The 18,389-nt window shown below is 48.1% G+C and overlaps 1 protein-coding gene across 1 annotated transcript in view; it reads left to right on the plus strand.

Moving 5' to 3' along the window:
• Positions 1–18,389, plus strand: part of EXTL3 (exostosin-like glycosyltransferase 3) — a 31,495-nt gene that overhangs the window by 862 nt on the left and 12,244 nt on the right. Inside the window, exon 2 of the mRNA XM_010146079.1 lies at positions 1–1,387. Coding sequence (XP_010144381.1) covers positions 1–1,387 — 1,387 coding nt within the window. The remainder of the gene's footprint in view (positions 1,388–18,389) is intronic.

Here is an 18,389-nt window from a genome sequence, read left to right on the forward strand (position 1 = left end):
TGAACTAGAGCAACAGTTGCACTCTTTGCCGTATTGGAGGACTGATGGACATAACCATCTCATCATCAATTTATCCAGGAAATCGGAAACTCAGAACTTCATTTACAACATCAGCACGGGGCGCGCCATGATTGCCCAGTCCACCTTCTATGACATGCAATATCGGCCAGGGTTTGATATTGTGGTGTCACCTCTGGTCCATGCTATGTCTGAACCCAACTTCCTAGAAATCCCACCCCAGGTGCCAGTCAAGCGTAAATACCTGTTTAGTTTCCAGGGGGAGAAGATCGAGTCTCTCAGATCTAGCTTGCAAGAGGTTCGCTCTTTCGAAGAGGAAATAGAAGGCAACGCCCCAGCTGACTACGACGATCGGATCATTACCACCTTGAAGGCTGTTCAGGACAGCAAGTTGGACTTTGTTTTGGTGGAGTTCACCTGTAAGAACCAGCCTAAGGCGAGTCTGCCCACTGAGTGGGCTCTGTGTGGAGAAAGGGACGACAGACTAGAGCTACTGAAGCTATCTACTTTTGCACTGATAATCACCCCAGGGGACACCCACTTAGTGATCTCTGCCGGGTGTGCCATGAGACTGTTTGAGGCTCTGGAAGTTGGAGCCATCCCGGTGGTTCTTGGAGAGCAAGTTCAGCTACCCTATAATGATGTGATCCGGTGGAACGAGGCAGCCTTAATTATACCAAAGCCACGTATCACAGAAGTGCACTTTCTTCTGAGAAGCATTTCTGACAACGATCTCCTTGCTATGAGGAGGCAGGGCCGCTTCTTGTGGGAGACCTACTTCTCCACCTCTGACAATGTGTTCAGCACAGTCTTAGCTGTCATAAGGACTCGAATCCAAATCCCGGCTGCTCCTATCCGAGAAGAAACCGCCATGGAGATTCCCCACCGGTCTGGCAAAGCTGCTGGTACAGACCCCAATATGGCGGACAACGGTGACCTGGACCTGGGCCCTGTGGAAACTGAACCACCCTATGCATCTCCCAAATATCTCCGCAATTTCACCCTCACCGCAATGGACATCTACAGGAGTTGGAATACTGCTCCAGGGCCTTTCCACCTCTTCCCCTACACTCCCTTTGACCCTGTTTTACCATCAGAAGCAAAATTTTTGGGGTCTGGGACTGGATTTCGGCCAATTGGTGGAGGAGCAGGTGGCTCTGGGAAGGAGTTCCAGGCTGCTTTGGGTGGCAATGTCCCCCGGGAACAGTTCACAGTAGTGATGTTGACTTACGAGCGGGAGGAAGTGCTGATGAACTCCTTGGAAAGGCTCAATGGTCTGCCGTACTTAAATAAAGTTGTAGTAGTGTGGAACTCTCCTAAGCTTCCCTCTGAGGATCTCCTGTGGCCAGACATTGGTGTCCCAATCATGGTAAGAAAGATGTAGCCGCTATGGTCTTGCTTCCTGGTGGGGTTTGTGCATTCAAGTTGACTGTAGCTCTTCTGTAGCATGTCAGCTCAGCTTCAGTCATCCAGGCCAGCATTCAGCTCACATGGCTGTAGATGTTGGTACCTGATGTGGATGCTTTATCAGTGGATAGAAACAGGTTGCTTACAGGTATGACTCATCTGACCCATTTTAGGGGTTTGCATGAGAACGCCGTGACTCCTGCTCTAGAAACGCCTGTCTCTCTCCACCAGTTTTGAAGGGAAGCCGATGTTTGGAGGTGGATGGTTTTGCCCTGTGAATGTGCGATCTTAGACGAATTGCTGTTAGGACAGAATGTGTTTGGTGGCCTTTGGGTTGTGAAATAGGAGCTGTGATGCAGAAGGGCCTAAATTGTCAGAACATGGGGCCTTCAGAGATGCCACGTTTAGCACTCGTGAAACAGCCGAATCAAGGCTTAGTGCCAGAGATTCTTGCTCATTGCAGATCTTTACTCGGGCTTGAGCAAATTCAACTGAGTTCTGCTTAGATCTGGGTTGATTTTGTTTTTCTTCAACTAAACTCAATTAGCAATGCCTTCAAAAACCAACAAAGATCCTTTTCACACCCAGCTCCTTGCCTGTATATTGATGGTGTCGCTTGTAAAGAGTTAATTCACCCTATACTATTACTTCTGAATGTATTTATTTACTTCAGGGCTTCTCTGCCATCCCAGGATAACTTCCTGCACTGGCCCTTGTTAATAATCAATATTAAATATAAATCTCCACATGTTCTCATAAAGAGAGCACGGGCTTAGAGCCAGGAAAAAGAAGCAACGCTGTGTTGTCAGAACCTGGTTGTGTTTAGAGGACAAATAGAAGGGTACCAATTAGGGAAGGGAAAAATACGAGAGGGAGATGGTGCTTAAGTACACAAACTGTGTGTGGTTTATGTGACAGGACGCTTCTAAGCTTAATAGCCATGTGAGCTTTATGTTTCATGCAAAGAGATTCATTGATTTAATATTTCGTTTTATTATTATTGTGATGAATAAATCCTTCTGCTCACATTTAAAAACCCTTATGGTCCAGGGACAATGAGGGGAGAAAATTGCTTGGATAATTGCAAAATAATCTTTCACATTAGTCCTGTTGAATGCCGGAATTCTGCGAAATCTTCGCATTGTATCTGCTGAAAACCAGTGTACTCCTTCAGAGCTGGAGAGCAGCAATTGTTCTCCTTGGTGTTGTTAATGGGTGTTATTTGTGGAAGAAAAATACCTTTCTGTTGGTGGAAGTTAATGGCTTTTTTTTTACTCTGCTCTCATCTGCCCATCCTTTGTGTTGGCTTTTCTGGGGACTTTGACACAAACGAGGTGCTATATGTCACCTTCAAGCCGAACGCTAGGGTTTGTATGCTTGGGGCGGGGGGGAGCGGTAGGGGCGCTGCAGTTCTGTACCGCTCTCTTCAAGAGGAGGAAATGGTCTGGTATCTGCTTTGGGATGTGGGACGGTAGTGTTGTGCTCATGGCCAAGCACCAGGGAATGTCTGGAGTACAGCAAGCTTCTGCTGAGGTCGTGTCTGAAGGAGTGTGTTGGTCTGATAATAGGTCTGATTTCTTCCCATTTTTCTAAATCCCATTTTTAAGAAGTGCCCATGTTGGGATCACTCACAGGACACTTAACCTACTTCAACTTCCAGACATCCACCCCACCAAAGTGCTTGTTGCTAAGTCCACATCTAGACTGGGTGTTTAAATCATGTTGGGGACCTGTAGTATTCAACTGTATTGATGGTTCAGTACAGTAAGGATATAAAATTTTCTCTGGATTTCATCAACCAGTGACAGATCCTAAGCCCTGCTGTGGAGAGGGGCAACAAGGACTTGGGGCGTAGAGGTGAGGCTTCATTTTGAGCCTGAGCAACTGAGATGTGGAATGTGCTGGCCAGGGTAAGCAGCAGGTGGTTACAGGCATTGGTAGGAAGCACAAGCCCTTCCAGCTGCTGATATGAAAAGAAGCTACAGACCTGTGAATCTGATTTCTTTATGAGGAAAAAATGTCTTTTGATGGGGAATATCTAATTCTCTCAGACCCTGAAGCAGCGCTGCTGTATCTTTGTAATAAATACCTTCCAGTGACTTTGGGGTGCAAGGAACTGTCGTGCGTTCAAGTCCCAGAGCACAGAGCTGTGCAGAGGACAGTCGAAGGAAAGAGAAGTGGACGGGCACAGGTTTGGATGCCCACTCTTGTGATCAAAGTCGGTCCAGGCACCATCTGACTGCGAGGAGCAGCGCAACAGAAGCACGTCTGTGTTAGCGCAATCCATAAACAAAGCACCTGAAGCCAGAAGGTGGTTGAGCCATTGCAGCCTAATGAGGCAAAGCAACGTGTGTAGCATGTCCTGGGTCCAAAGAACCCTTGGAAGCATAATGTTGTCTCACCAGCAGCACTTTGTTGAGTCTTAGGACTGCGCTTCAGCTGCGTGGCTTTGTGCAGCAGAAGAACCAAAGGAGAACTGGGCTTCTTCCTTTAGCGTTACTGCATGGCCTGACCTTGGTTCATCGACCAGTTTCTTGAAGCACAGTTTGCAAACTCGGCTACTTGGTTGTGATTTGGCCTTCCAAAGCAGGTTATATAGTTTCTTTTCCCTCCTGGGCTGGGAGTAACTTGACCAAAACTTGAAGCCGTGTTGGATCTTTGAATCTTTCATGGCTAATGAGATAAACAGGAGTACAGAATACATTTGATTTTTAAAAACTTTTCCTTAGATACAGATTTCTTGTGATGGCATAATTTTACTAAAAACTCAGTGAGATTCTTAGCTGCACAGGAGTCTCTGATAAAACATTCTGGCCCTGTACCAAGCCTGAAGGCACTAGGTGCAAATATAATTTAATGTGATGTTGCGAGTGTAGCCATTCATGGTTGCCCTGGAACAGATGGAGGTAGATTGCCCTCTAATTTGAAGTGTCTGTGTGCTGGAGTTGAGCCATAAGAATTGTTCCCGTCTCACCTTAAATAGCGTCACAGCAAAAAACAAAGGTTGTGAGTGGGAAGCCTTCTTGTGCAAGCTGAAAAACTTACTTTCTGCAAGTGTTTGTTTCTCTACCACTGCGTCAGGAGAACTTCCACAGACAGAAGGACCTCAAGAGTGTGACTCTACTAGCACCACCAGCAACATTGCAACCACCGCTTAACTTTGGAACATCTCCCTGCAGGGTTTACGCAGCCTTGATGCATCCTTCAAGATGTCTGTAACATCTGGCACAGTCACAATGTACTCAAGGAATTAAAAACTGTCTGGAACCACCAATCCCTGCCAGCAGTTGAGCTCTGCTCCCTTGTAGCAAGGGTAAGAACCCTCCTGCACACGGTTGCTGAAGTCCCTGGCATGGTGCTGCTGCTATTTCCAGGCTTAGGGGGAAGAGAAGGGGAAAGGAATTTGGATTAAATCCTGCTCTGAACAGGTGGAAAGACTGCAGTAGGGTTTCAGTGAGGTGGTGATACTTGGTTCTTCCTCCTGCACGCACGTTAATCTTGGCAAGATTTCCAGTGGTGGAATAACGGACGAGTCATCAAGGAGATGATCTGGCTTAATCTTGCAATAGAAACTTCCAGCCTCCCCTTTCAGCATCACCGCATTCAGGATGTCTAAATACACACTGACAGGAGAAACCTCACTCTTTGCTTTGCAATTCCTTGACAGCATTTTCATCCACATGAATAAAAATGAAGAGAAACAAGTGAAACAAAACACTCAGGCAACCACACACCCAGCCCACGCACATGATAATAAGATGCACCCGGGAAGATTCCGATCCTGCTGTGCTTTGCTGGTTGCTCGGCAGTGATACGCTGCTGCTTTCTGGTTGCTGTAGGGCACTGGCTTGCAATTCCTCGGCAACCTTGCAGCCTAGATGCAAGTCAAGATGCTTCATAGCTCCAGTACGTGATTTTAGCAACTCTTCAGATCCTCCAGCTCTGGTTCACCGTCCTTCTTCCATGAAGCTCTGAGCAGGATGTGGATTGGGCCAGGGGGAGAGGATTCATTTTCCCTGTTTCTGCCCTGTTTTTAATCCTAAAAACTTAGAAGAATGACTTGAACTTGAACAGCCAGGGTTACCTGAAGAGTTTGTTTTAATGTATTTCAGATGCGTTTTAGAAGGCTGCCAGTGCGGCATGTGCCCTTTGCTCAGGCACAAAGCCCTGAGCAGTGAGGTGATGGAGCTCTGGAGCAGCTTGCACTCAAAACAGCTGCAGATCCTCTAATGCAGCAATTAAATTATCCATTTCCCTTTCAGAAACTTCCTTAAAGCCCCCCAGGAGTTGCAGTCGGAGCCAGGAAAGCAAACCATGCGCTCCAGCAGCCTCCTCTTACCTCCTTTCCTACCCACATTTCTCAGCCTGTGGATCCTGCCCTGAAGATGGGGGGGACTGGGAAGGGGAAGAGTGAGCTCAGGAGGACATTAAATTTAGTTATAATGTCAAGTAAAAATTCTCGATCCCTCGTAGGCACCCACTTCCACTCAACTCGAGCACCTTCAGGCCGCTCAGTCTTTTAAACTAGAAAAAGATGCATTTTTTTCCCCTGTCCTTAATAGAGTAAGGAGAAAGCATCTCATTTTATAAGTCAAGGTTTTGCCAGCCAGAGAGAGGAACTTTGCTTTTAAAATGCACTGTCTTGCCAGCACAGAGATCTCTGCTTGCCAAAGGCCACAGAGGTCCAGGCAACAGGAGAAAAAGGTTGGTGGAAGGCAGAGATGGGTTATTCCGGAAGCCAAATAATGGGCTGCTGGTGTCCCATATGGAGCATTGCCTCTGAACCCAGCTGAGCTGCAAAGGGACTTTCCACGTTTGGGGCTAAACCCTCTTCAACCCAAACCAGTATTTTCCCAACCTGTGCTCATGTTCTAAGAAATTCCAGCCTGAACCTCCAACTCCACTTTCTTTTCTGCGTGCGTGCAGGACCTGCGGTGACAGAGCTATGGCTGGAAGAGCCCTGCAGCGGTTTGCTTTCTCCTCTCCCTCCGGGGTGAGGTGGTGCGTGCCTGTAGGCGTTTCTGAGCAGTTTAGCTGGGTTCACTGCCAATGCCAGCTCCCGTGGCTCTCGGCAGTGACTAATCCTTTCCCTCCGCTTTGTTATAGAATAAGTAGCTGGCTTTGATCTCTGCAGCCAGTTCCAGTGGTGTAACGTCCTTTTCTGCTGGCTTGGTGGCTGGCTGAGAAAGCTCATTCAATTTAGCTGCTTGTTTAAAAAGGAATAATCTTTGGAAAATGTCTAATCCGGAAGCATTGCTGCTCTGCAGACCTGTCTGGCTGCCCGCAGTGTCCCTTGAAATGCCAGTTGTTAATCAGGAGCAGACGGGGGAAATGCCGTCATGACTTTCTTTTCTGTTTGGGCAACGTCTGTACGACCATGCTGTGCTGAGTTCACTGCTGAAGGACGGGTGCCTTAGGTCTGCATGTCCTTCTGGCAGCAGTACTGGGTGCTTTGGGGTCTCCGTTTGAAGGAGCATGGTGGTGTCCCCAGATGATGCTTCTGGCTGAGAGGGGACGGAACAGAACCTGGTCGGACTGTGACATCAGTGTGTAGTGAGCTAGGGTGGCAGCATGAGCTTCTCTGCTTGTCCTTCAACATCAGGTTTGGTTTTCTATTAAGAACAGAGCCAATCTTGCAAACCAACAGCTCACATGGTCACCAGTAACTCGAGCTAAACTGGAGTGGTGTGCGCAATCCAGGGTGAGGTCCTCATGGGAACCATGAGTTAATCAAGAGAATAGAACTCTCCGTGCCAATCACCCCACTGTTTCAGTCAGTCCTTTCCCTTCCTGGGAGCTTTACATAAATAACAGCTCAGTTTCTGACTCAGCTGAGTCCTTCAGCACGTACCTAACCCTTCCTTGGTGATGTGACTTGTGCTTTTCTGGAGCAACTACCTGCTGAGGCTCTTCGGTGAGTCCGAGCTTTATGCTGGGCCTTTGTTGCTTTTCCCTGCCTTACTCTTGCTCACAGCTCTTGTGTACCCAATCAGGAGGAACCCACCTTAACTTTCAGGTTGTGGGTCGCATATGGCAGTGAGGAGCTACAGGTTTGCTTCCAGAAGCAAGAATTCAGGCTGTGCCTCCCATGACAAAATCAGCTGAGAAAATCCCCGTTTCTTAACACTGAGCCAGTTTACACATGAGATTTGCACCATCCATGTGGCCTTATCCTGTGCACCAGCTTTACTGGTAGTGTATCACAGGGCTACCAGTTAAATTCCTTGGGAAGAGCGATTTTAACAGGCGAGGCGACGTTGCACGAAAATGTCCGTGTGCTGCTGTCGGGTCCGTAGCTCCACCTGCTGCCTGCAGAGTAGGCTGCTGCTGGAGAGCACGGTCAGGGCTCACATGCCTGCGACTTTTCCTGTCTCGATATGTATTTTTACTGCTGTACAGCAGAAGAGGAAGGAGCAAATTTGCTGCTTAGTTTACTTGCAATGCTAAAATCCAGATGCTTGTCAGTGCTAGGCCCAAGTGAAGACGCAGTGATGCGTGGATGCACGCTAATCGTGTAACAAGCAGTGCCGACTTCTTAGGGATTTGCGCTCTGAATATTAACTCAACCCCCCTTGCAGGACTCCACTGCTATTGCCAAAACCCAGTGTTTATTTCTCTTGGGTGCCATGTGCTGGGTCATAATGGCTTTTCCGTGGACAAAACGTTACTGTAGCCTCAGATCTCCCAATTCCCTTGGCTTAGTATGCAGCTAATGGGGTTGGTGACCAGAAAGAAGGGCGTTGGAAAGGAAAAACAAGGGAGGGAAACATCTTTGCACACTTCTGTGTACATAATCGTATGCTTTTCCTCACACACAAAAGCTTGAAGGTGTCACGGGCCGGTCCTCCTGTGTTGAAGCGTTTAACCATCACCCTGAAAGCTGTCTGCACCTTTGAAACGGAGCAGACTGTCACAACTTGGGGACAAAAGCAGCATGATGGGACTTGGCACTGGAGTCAGTGCAGCAGCAAAACACACCATTGTTTTTCCAGGGCTGGATTCCTGTGACTTTCAGGGTTTGTGCGATGGCCTGCATGTGCCTGTTTAAATAACAACAGAATATTTAATGTCTCCAAATTATGCCATGCAGTGGAACAAGCATGGAGCGGGGGAGCTGAAAACATGGATGCATTTTCTCTTTTCTTTTTTCCTTCTGTTTTCACCTGCTTTTCATTCTCAGCTGCAGTTCTTAGTTCGTAAGGCGGTGCATGTTGACATCAACTTCACCGTAAGCTACTCCCTCCTTCCAGTCCCAGAGCCCAGGTACCTGTGTTTCCTTTCTTCCCATGCTTTAACTGTCCTGGTGGAGTGGTTTTGCCATGCAAAATCATTTGATTGTGCATTCTGTACAGAATATTTGTGAAGTGAGGACAGCCTTGTCTCCCACAGTAGTTATAACTTGCTGCTCTACCACAAGAGGTAGATGGTTCCCCAGGCACAGGAGGAGTGAGCTGTATTCACCAAGGTCATGAATTTGGCTTTGGCTTGTGAGTATTAAATAGATGGGACAAAAAAATAATCTGTGCTGCTAGAACAGGAGTGACCTTGTGGGTCATCGGGACATCAAGGAGGCAACTGTGAGAGACATGAGAAGGTTATAAAGAGGAAGGTAACTCTTGGGTACAAGGTGAGAGAAAGAGATGAGGAGCCAGGAGAGAGGTTTTAATCACCAGTGTCCTTATGTGTCTGGTGTAGCTCAGAAGGTGTCTGCCCAGGCTCTGTGGATCGATCAGCAAAGCTATTGCAGCTCTCAAACAGAAGATGGTGACTTATTCCCAAGTTCACCGGTGGACTGCTGATGGTGCAGCACAGAAGCCACAATATGGTTCACGTCCTGGACTTTCTTTTCCTCCTTTTCCCCATGGTACCTGCCTCTGCCTGGTGAGGAAGACATGCTGCTCGCCCTTACCTAACTGATGGGTGCTTTTGCTTCCATTTCCTTGAAATCAAACTCTGTACTTTGCAGTAAGGTATGACAGATCTCCCTGCCATGCCGTGCGTGAGGAGCGCTCCCCTCTCCAAAAAGCAGCGCCTAGCTCCTTCCTGTGCTCCTGGAGGAGGAGGTTCTCCTTGTGTAAAAGCCATCGATCAGCAGAAGGGTGATGGAGTAGCTGGATTCATAACCACGGGCTGCAGTTTGTTTTCTTACTGTCCTGACTGCTGGTTCCCTGGGATCGGTACTACAAGTCACGAGAAAGGACTCAACTTGTGTTCCCTGATGACAACGAAGGGATGCCATTTTAGAGAGCATAAGAAAAACAGGGGATAAAGCAGTAGTTTCAAGTCACTAAAACTGGCAAAAAGACCAGGAGCAAGGAGCTAAGTGCATCTTGCTAATAAACCAGAGGAAAACTGAGGCAAAGAAAGCCACACCTGGTCACTAAAGCATGCACTTGAACCTCTCCTGAGCTCACAGAAGTGCTGGTTTTGACTGTTCCCCAATTTCCTATCAGCAGAAAGATGGGAAGTCAGGTGAAGCAGGTTTTAGGCTTCCCAGATAACACCTTTAGATCAAAATAGTTTCCAAAGTCTTCAGGTTTGTGAATGCTTATCTGAATTGAACTCTGAGGTTTTGTGGGGTTCATGTACGGGAGGGAAGTGGTTTTTGTTCTCAACATTGACCATTTAAACCATTTTGGGCAGGAAGGTTCAGTTTCCAGCTTCAGTGTGGAAGGGCTAATCATCACTTCGATCTCCAGAGTGGCCCAGAGCCCGGCGGGCAGAAACCTGCCTTAATCTCCACAGTGAGGGACAGCCCCATCTTTTACTGCGAGAGGAGAGCTGACAGGGAACCACAAAAGTACTTTTCTGGAGAATAGAAGAGCTGTAAGCTGGATAATTCTTTGCAATAAGGCTCATTTTCCCCTCACTCTGAAGGCAGGTAACAAAGCAAATAGGTTTCAAAACACTGGTAATAACTAGGCTGCTTTTAACAGAAATTTATTAAAGGAACTGGTTTTAATTATGGATCATTTATGTGAACTCTAATTTCTAACCCATGCTGGTCCTTAATTCCCAACCCATACGGGGTTGTGGGTGATGGTTACGGTGGTCTGTATTTATCCCAACTGTGTATTTGTCAGTGAGGTATTAACTACCTCTTGATGGAAGCATTTGCCCTCCCTTAATTTTATTTTACTTTTTAATTGTTTAGCAACAGAAGTTTAAATAGATCACTAAGTAGTAAAAGTCTCGTGGCAAGCCAAGCTTTGAGGAACATGATTTTGCCCACCACAAAGCCCACGGCTTGGAAAACATGAGAATGGTGCTCCTCTTGCTGCTGCCTTCTGCTCCTCTAGTGGAAGGTGGTGAGCTGGTGTGAGACATGGATCAGGGGAAGCAGGATTCAGCCGAGGGTTCCAGGAGTTAGGGTCCAGGAATTGAAGTCTACAAGCAAAGGGAAGATCCTCAGAAACCCACCTGGGGCTTGCATCCTCCTTTGTCATCAACTGGCTCTGCCCTGTTGAGTGAGAAGACATCTATTGCTTGCAGAGGTGAGATTGTGTTTCTGGTGAAAATGCCTTTCCCCTTTGACCACATTCTGGGTAGCCCTCCAGGACTCCCGTTCTTGGCAGGCCCCGGCCACCCCGTGCCTGGGTCTGTGATGTCCCGAGGTAGAGCAGCGACTCTTTCACGGGCACCCCTTTGTCGTGGGGAAAGAGCCTGCGTGCCCTTGTGAGGTTGAGAGCTGTGCTGGTGGTGGCATGTGCCTCCGGTGGGGTCTCCCAAGCCAGACAGGTCTCAACTGAAGGGTCAGACAAAGTGTGTCCAGGGGCAGGATGGGCTCACTAGCCTTCGGGCAGCCATCCTAGAAGAAGGACAGCTCTGACTCCAAACCCACGCAGATGGAGCTTATTTAGTGTGGTAAGGCATCCATCTAAGAAAAGGATGCTCTAACCAAACCTACGACCCGAGGCTCTGACTCCAAACCCACGCAGATGGAGCTTATTTAGTGTGGTAAGGCATCCATCTAAGAAAAGGATGCTCTAACCAAACCTACGACCCGAGGACTTCGCTGTCACCGTCCAAGCTCACTGGGCCCTGGCAGATGAACCTCAGGTGTAAAGGGTGGAGCCAGTTCCGCGCACGCTGCGCCTCACCTAAAAAATCCACCGTGCAGGCCCAAAGGGTGCACTCATCGCTTGCAGTGAGCGTGGGAAAGGCCCTTCCCAGATCTTTGTTCGGGAAGCCAAGCCATGAAACATTCTGGGTAATATCCCAACCCTGATCTCTGATCTTTGAGCTGATGAAGTTGCTTTTCTCGATGAGCTGTACTCGTGGAACAAGAACAATGAGAGATGAAATGCTGATAAGGGAATCGTGGTATGGGTTTGCTAGTTCTTTTCTTCTAACCTGACATAGAAGAGCTCTCCTCTCAAGGTAATGGGTGTGAGGACAGGTGTGCTGGCAGAAAGCTGCCTTCATTTCATCCAGACCCATCAGAACTTTCCCAGTGACATCTCAGCCTTCTCATCTGAGAGGTCCTCAGATTGGCTTCCAAGTTCATTCCAGACTGGAAGCTAAGTGGTTTTGCCTGAGTGCTCTTTATGGTTGCTGCCCCCAGCCACGTAAGCATTAATAAATCCTCTGTCCTCTTCCCATCAGAAAAATAACCTACCTGCAAACTTGATGGCTTCTTGGCTCTGCTTAGACACCAAGTTTATGTACCAGCTTTTTTAGTAGCTGCTCAGTAAGTTAACAGTCTGATCCCAATTCCCCCCTCTGTTAGTTGAGAGATAATGTTCAGTTTGATGCCTCCAGCCCCCAGATACGAGTGCCTGTGCTAAAGCTTTACTAGGATGGGACACAGCAGCTTTTAAATGCTGAACAGCATTGCCGAGCATCGTTGGGCGTAATGTATTCCAAACAGCGAGACGTGCCAATTGTAACAAACTGAAAAATAATCGCACCTGCTCTGCCGGGCGTTTTGTTTTCCTGCTGTAGTGGAAATCCGGTTTGACAGATACCGAGCAGAAAGAGAAGGAACCTGCTGCAGAAGTAATTGCACAACAATACTGAGGATTTGCGCTGACCAAAGTCTCCGTTAATTAAAGCAGCCGGGCTATCAGCCAGAGAGCAAAGTGTGGGCAGATAAGCTCTGCCTCACTTAGTGAACAGAAAGCAGATAGTTCCAGTAATCCCCTGGGAACACATCCCTTGGTTTCCAGCACTTTCTTCTTCTGCTGGAGCTGCTCTGACTCTCCCTTCTGCATCTCTGATCTCAAAGATGGATGTTGCTGTGTTTCCTCCCACTGATGCCAATGCCCTGGTGTTGCACGGCAGCTGATGGCTTGACAGGAATAGGATTCCTCAAGGGCGCTCCTGAGCCGCCTTGCTGACTCTGACATGCTCTCTGTCTCGCAGATGAGATGTGACAGCCCTCCTCAGATCCACCCCTGAGCACTCAGTGTGGACCAGGGGACTAGCACCATGTCTTTTCCAATGAAATTAGAAGTGCATGAATGAATTAGCTAGTGAAGTCTTGAAGAGTGAAGGGCTAAGAGATATTTGGCCTTCAATACTCTAGAAGTTTTTGGGTTTTGCTTGTTTTTTTAAATAAAGTTAGGGAGTTGTAGTGTGTGCTCTTGTATTGCTATGCCAGGCTCTCGTATGGCTCTTCCAAGGACAACACACTGAGATTGGACCTGGCCTGACACATCTGACAAATCAGTGATGAGCTCTCCACCTACACTGCACAGCTGGGAAAGTGAGGCAGGGACAGTAACTGTGTTTGACAACAAAGGTCCCAGTTGGTTCCTCTGTGAGCTGGTTGGGTTTTTTCCTGCATCTGTACAGGCTGTACACAGCATTTCAGTGGTTGGTTCAAGCACAGGATCAGGATAGTCCTGGCTGAGGGCTCTCTCCTGGCCAGTTTTCACTCTGTTGCTCTCAATTTCACAAGCTGCTCTGAAAACACCTAACCCCAAGCGGCATGCAGCCCTGTTGCGGGTATCACACCGCCCTTGTGTGTCTCTGCCCTGTGTGGGGCAGTGCCAGCGTCCCCTCCATGCCTCAAACCCGTCCAGGAGATGAACACTAGTTCAGAGCAGTGATCACCCAAGCCTGACGTGGTCCTCAGGCTCTGCCTGCCTTCGGGCACGGGCCAGGGTGCTGCAAGGATCTGCAGCTCTTCTGCTGGCAGAACCAAACTCCTGCCGAGTCCCAGCAGTCAGAGCTGGCGTCAGTCTGAAGCAGAAGGGTGGTGTCTGTTCCCGGGCTCCCCAGCAGTACAATCAGTTCCTGAGCTCTTGGCGTTTACCAGTCTCACTCTGGAAAGGTTTTGCTACCCACAAGCAGTTCGAATCCCCCATTCCTGAGCTCCAGGCGCTAATTCTCCACCTTGTGAGAAGAGTGAGAAGATGCTGCCCTGCCCTCTTTCTGTCTCTTCTCATGTTCTCTTTCCAGCAGCGAGGGCCACTTGGAAATGGCACCTCTGGTTTTACTTAATATTAGCAAAACGGCTTTAGTGCAGAAAATGCAAGGCAGGTGACCCCATTTCATCAGCTCTTGGCTCTCCCTGAGCATGCTGCTGGATCTTGTCCGGGGACAGCTCAGGCGCCCAGGTTGGATGGAGACACGGAGCCGGAGGAGGGATGCTGTAGAGGTGGGAAGGTCATAGTGGGGAAAAGCTTCCCCTCAGATTGAATTTTATAGCGGAAATAAAATTTATAAGGGACAGACATGGGGAGGCTGATATAAGCCTGCTGTTTTTTCCTGTATTAAGGGATACAGAGCTGTGCTTCTCCAGCTCTGAGCTCCTGGGACTCAGCCTTACACACCCAACATGGTCATTTCACCACTTAACTTAATTGATGCTGCGATAGCAGGCACTGGGTGAAATTTGTCTGAAAAGGGCAATATTGCTATTGTATGGGACTGACCTTTGAAAATCCTCTGACAATTTGTTTCCATGCAAAGATCTTTTGAGTTGTTAGCAAACATTCATCAACCTAACAGCTGCCCTGCAAGATTAGGGAAGGATAGACAGCACTGGTTTGTTAAAATGCAACCACGTCAGATTGGAGCATGCTGGTAGTTTTAACTGCGTTCTGTCATTACGCTGAGCTTTTGAAGAGTAAACTGTTTTATCCAACAACCTTTTAGCTATTCAGATTACCACTAGAGCAGCAGAGGGGTATTTGGAGAGAGGAGGAAGAGGTGCAGAGGATGAGGTTCAGAGTTGCGATGGGCTGCTAGAAGCCAGAGCTTGAAGATGGAAAGGGTAAAATGAAGGCTGAGAAAGCAGAGTTTTTGTGAGAAGGTGTTTTTGTCGTTAGGATGAGTGTTTCGGTGCTATCACTAGAGAAGACTCGGTGACAGGATCGTTGTCCTTCCTGCAGAATGCTGGATGCAACACCCACATGGCCTCTTGCAAAGGCTTCCTCCAGGAGCTGTAGGCAGCGGGACAGGAGCAAAACCTCACAGCAGAATCAGCGTCTGGTAAGGGCTGTACTGCAGACCAGTTCCCAACTACCACTTTGCAGCAGAAACCCGGCAGACAGGACATTTCCGGTTTCTTTGCCTTACTTTGTCTTACAGAAGACAAGTAATTGTGTACATATGCCCCTGCCCGCACTGAATTGGTGCGTGCTCTTGCCACAGACACTCCCGCTACCATCATCTCCCCAGTGTGTTCCAGTTCTGGGACTGCTTCTGGGCTGGGCAGGATTTCATCTGAATTTTCAGGCCTTGAACACCAAGAGGGGATTTGCCAGGTGAAAGCAGGTTTGTGACATTCATCTAACTGCATCTTGAAAGAGCATCAATCAAAGCCTGTGATGTCTGTCGGAATGTCGCACCTTTGGGTATTGCCTGTTTCATCAAAAAAAACCCAAACCCCAATGCCTCCCAAACCCAGACCTGGGGTTATCAGTATCAAATCCTTGAGCATGAGATCTTCCCTCCTCAAAAGAGACTTTCTCTGGTTCCACGGCAAACAGCAGCTTGTAAACGTGGCCCGTGATGGCAGACGTGCTAGTGGAAGGTGGATGGTGAGCTCTCCCAAAGTCCATGTGCGCACCACAGTTTTTCCTGGTGAGCTTCATGTAAAGTACAGAGTGGAGTTTTGGAAAGTTGAGAAAGGGGTGAGATGAAGCAAGAAAAAAAAGCCTCAACTGCAAGAGACAGCATTTTATCCAGGGGATGATTTTGGGGACCAAATAAGTACAAATAGTTGCGAAATACTTGGACAAGCAACTCAACGTGCATTTTTAATTGCACAGCAACACACAGAGAGCATAAAAATAAGTGAGAAACTAGATCCCTTTAATGTTAAAATAAACATTCTCCTCCTCTAGTTTCTCTAGAAAGATGCGACAGCTGCACCCATATGAAAATGAATAAATAATCAGTTTTATTTGTATCTCAAGCTGTTTCTCATCTCGGAGATGAGCAACCCCCTGACAGCAGTCGAGCAGTTCAAAGAGAGACCAAGCGTTTGCGCGTGTTATGTGCAAGGACACAGTATCAGTTTAAAAAAAAGGATCTCCACTAGGATCTTCCTGTGTGGTTTTGTTCTCAGTGGGGGATAATTTATGCTCAGTTTTATGTTGCATTATTTAATTATGCGTATTTTAAAAATGCATCTGTTTTGCCAGTTAATATGCAGCATACGCTGCCTTTGGGTAGCTTCGTAGCTAAATACCCTTCCAGTGAAACTTGTTTCATACCTCTGGAGATAAGCCTTAAAATAGTCTATAAATCCATTTCATTCAGATTTGGAAAATGCCTTAAGTGGGAGGTAGCAAAGCTCAGAAGCCTGAAGGTTCAGGGTGTAAAGGAGCAGGGCTGTAACTGGTTCAAGGTGAAGAGGAAGTGCTGGGGAAGGAGCAGCAGAATGATTAATGCATCAGAAAGGGGATAACGGTAACTTTCCAATCCATCTTTACAAGCAAAGATTAAAAGGAAAACAAGGTGAAGAATTGCCAGGAGAAGCCACTGTAAAAAACAGGGACATCTCATCAGGCAAGAGATAACTGCAGAAACATCCCGCTAAGAGTAGTTTAGGGTGGATGTTCAGAGAAATTTTGGTGCAATCACCATTCAAAAAATTGCAAGAGAGCAGATTCCAGAGAATACCTGCAGGGTGGGTAAGAACTGATGTGGTCTGGGAACAAGCACCGGCAGCAAAGTGCTGTCTCCTTCCTCCTGCCTGCTCTTCCCCTTGCTTGGCCACAGCAGATGCTGATGCGGCACCATCCGGAACCACACACCGCCTGGCCAGGGCCTCAGCCAGATGAGCCAGAGCAGAGCTGGGAGCCAGCTGGGGCTGGCTGTTTTGTGGGGAGAGGCCATTCAGGAGAGGAGCACATCTCCTCAGGGCTGCAACTCACCTGCAGGTGGATCCGAGCAGCCTGGACCGATCTCCAGGGTGGCTTTGGCTGTGATAGTGGGGCTCGTTTAGGAGCTGTTTTCACATGGGTGACAGTTACCAATATCTTCTGGATTTGGGTGTGGTAACCCTGGGATAACAGCAGAGATGGTTGTCCTTACAGAGAGAGGTTTGGAAAGAGCTGCTTTCTGCATCCATGATTTTGCCTTTGCAACCCAAGTTTTTTAAGCATTAATTATCGTGAACACTCACAATCAAAAGAACATCCATTTCTTTACAAAATGCCAATCTGCCGAGATCTGCCAGTGCTGGCGGCATTTCTGGAAGGAGCTTTAACACCACATTTACGCGTGTGTCAAAGTGCAGGGCTGCAATTTCCCCTGGATTTGCAGCTCATCAGGAACTGTCAGAAACGCCCTGTAGTCCCATGTTGTGCTGAACTCATTTCCTCAAGGTTTTGGGTCCGGGCAGGGAATGAGAGCGTGATTGTGTGAAGGAAAGGCGTCATCCTGGGGGCTTGGTTACGGTGGGAAGGCCGTGCTAGCATCCCATCTTCTGCCTGCCAGCACAGCCCCGATATCCTGGCTGCGTGCCGGGAGGAGCATCATGTTGTATCGAGTGAGACCATATTTTGTTATTTCTCATGAAATGAAGAATTGCTGGCTTGGATCTGTGCTTTTCAGTGCGGTTTTGGCTTTGGAAAGCAGGCCGCTGGCCAGCGGGAATTGGATGAATTTCTGTCCTCTGCAAACAGGGAGTGTTTTCTCACGGTGGGAGCTGAGATTGGCGGGAGGACACAGTTCTGTGTGGGCAGGGCAGGACCCCAGGGCTGCTGCATTTGATGCTGCACTTTCAGGAGGCAATTGATAGTCTTCAGTAAGCACCACCAGAGTTGTCCTTGGTAGGGACAGTCGTACAGATCTGAGGTCTGGGCTGAGAGCCATGGTGATCTTGCCAGCTTTCGTGGAGTGTTTCAGCTTCTCTGGGAGCAGGTAGTGATAAAACACTGAGAACATCGAGGAAAAATGACTGCAGTCTTGGTCAGCCTCTCGTGATTCAATCACACTCATCTAACTGCGAATGGATAAGGGACTGCAGAGATTTTTGCTGGCATCTGTAGCGATGGCAACAGCTTCTTTGGTTGCTCCTTGGCAGCTGCCTTAGCAGAAAGCTTAGCTTCTCACCGTGCGGCCAATGTGCACATGTGGTGCCTGCCTTGGTGCCTCTTCAGCTGCCTGACATGTTAAATGGGGGGGAAGATAACACAGAGCATGAGAGAAACCAGGATCTTTAAGAGTGAACCTCAGGTGTGTAGTTTCCATATGGAGCCTCTCCTGGTGCCAAAATCCCTACCATAGCCGGGATGTTCACAGCATGCTGCGTGCCTGCCTGACATCCCAGCCTTGCTGCTCGATTTCCAGCTGGTCAGTGCAAACCCGTTCTGACAGCTGCACTCCTGAAAAACACAGGGCTTGGAGGATGCTGGTGTTCTGTGGGAGCAGGCAGACTTGTCTTCCTCATCTGCATCCCTGGTTGCTTTAGCAGAGAAGCAAGTGCCAGTCTGATCTAACACCTTGGTTGCAGAGGGAGCAGGGAATGGAGTCAGCCACAGTAAAAAAAAAAAAAAAAAAAA

This window comes from Buceros rhinoceros, unplaced genomic scaffold (assembly GCF_000710305.1).
Source record: "Buceros rhinoceros silvestris isolate BGI_N320 unplaced genomic scaffold, ASM71030v1 scaffold3522, whole genome shotgun sequence".
Lineage (NCBI taxonomy): Eukaryota > Metazoa > Chordata > Aves > Bucerotiformes > Bucerotidae > Buceros > Buceros rhinoceros.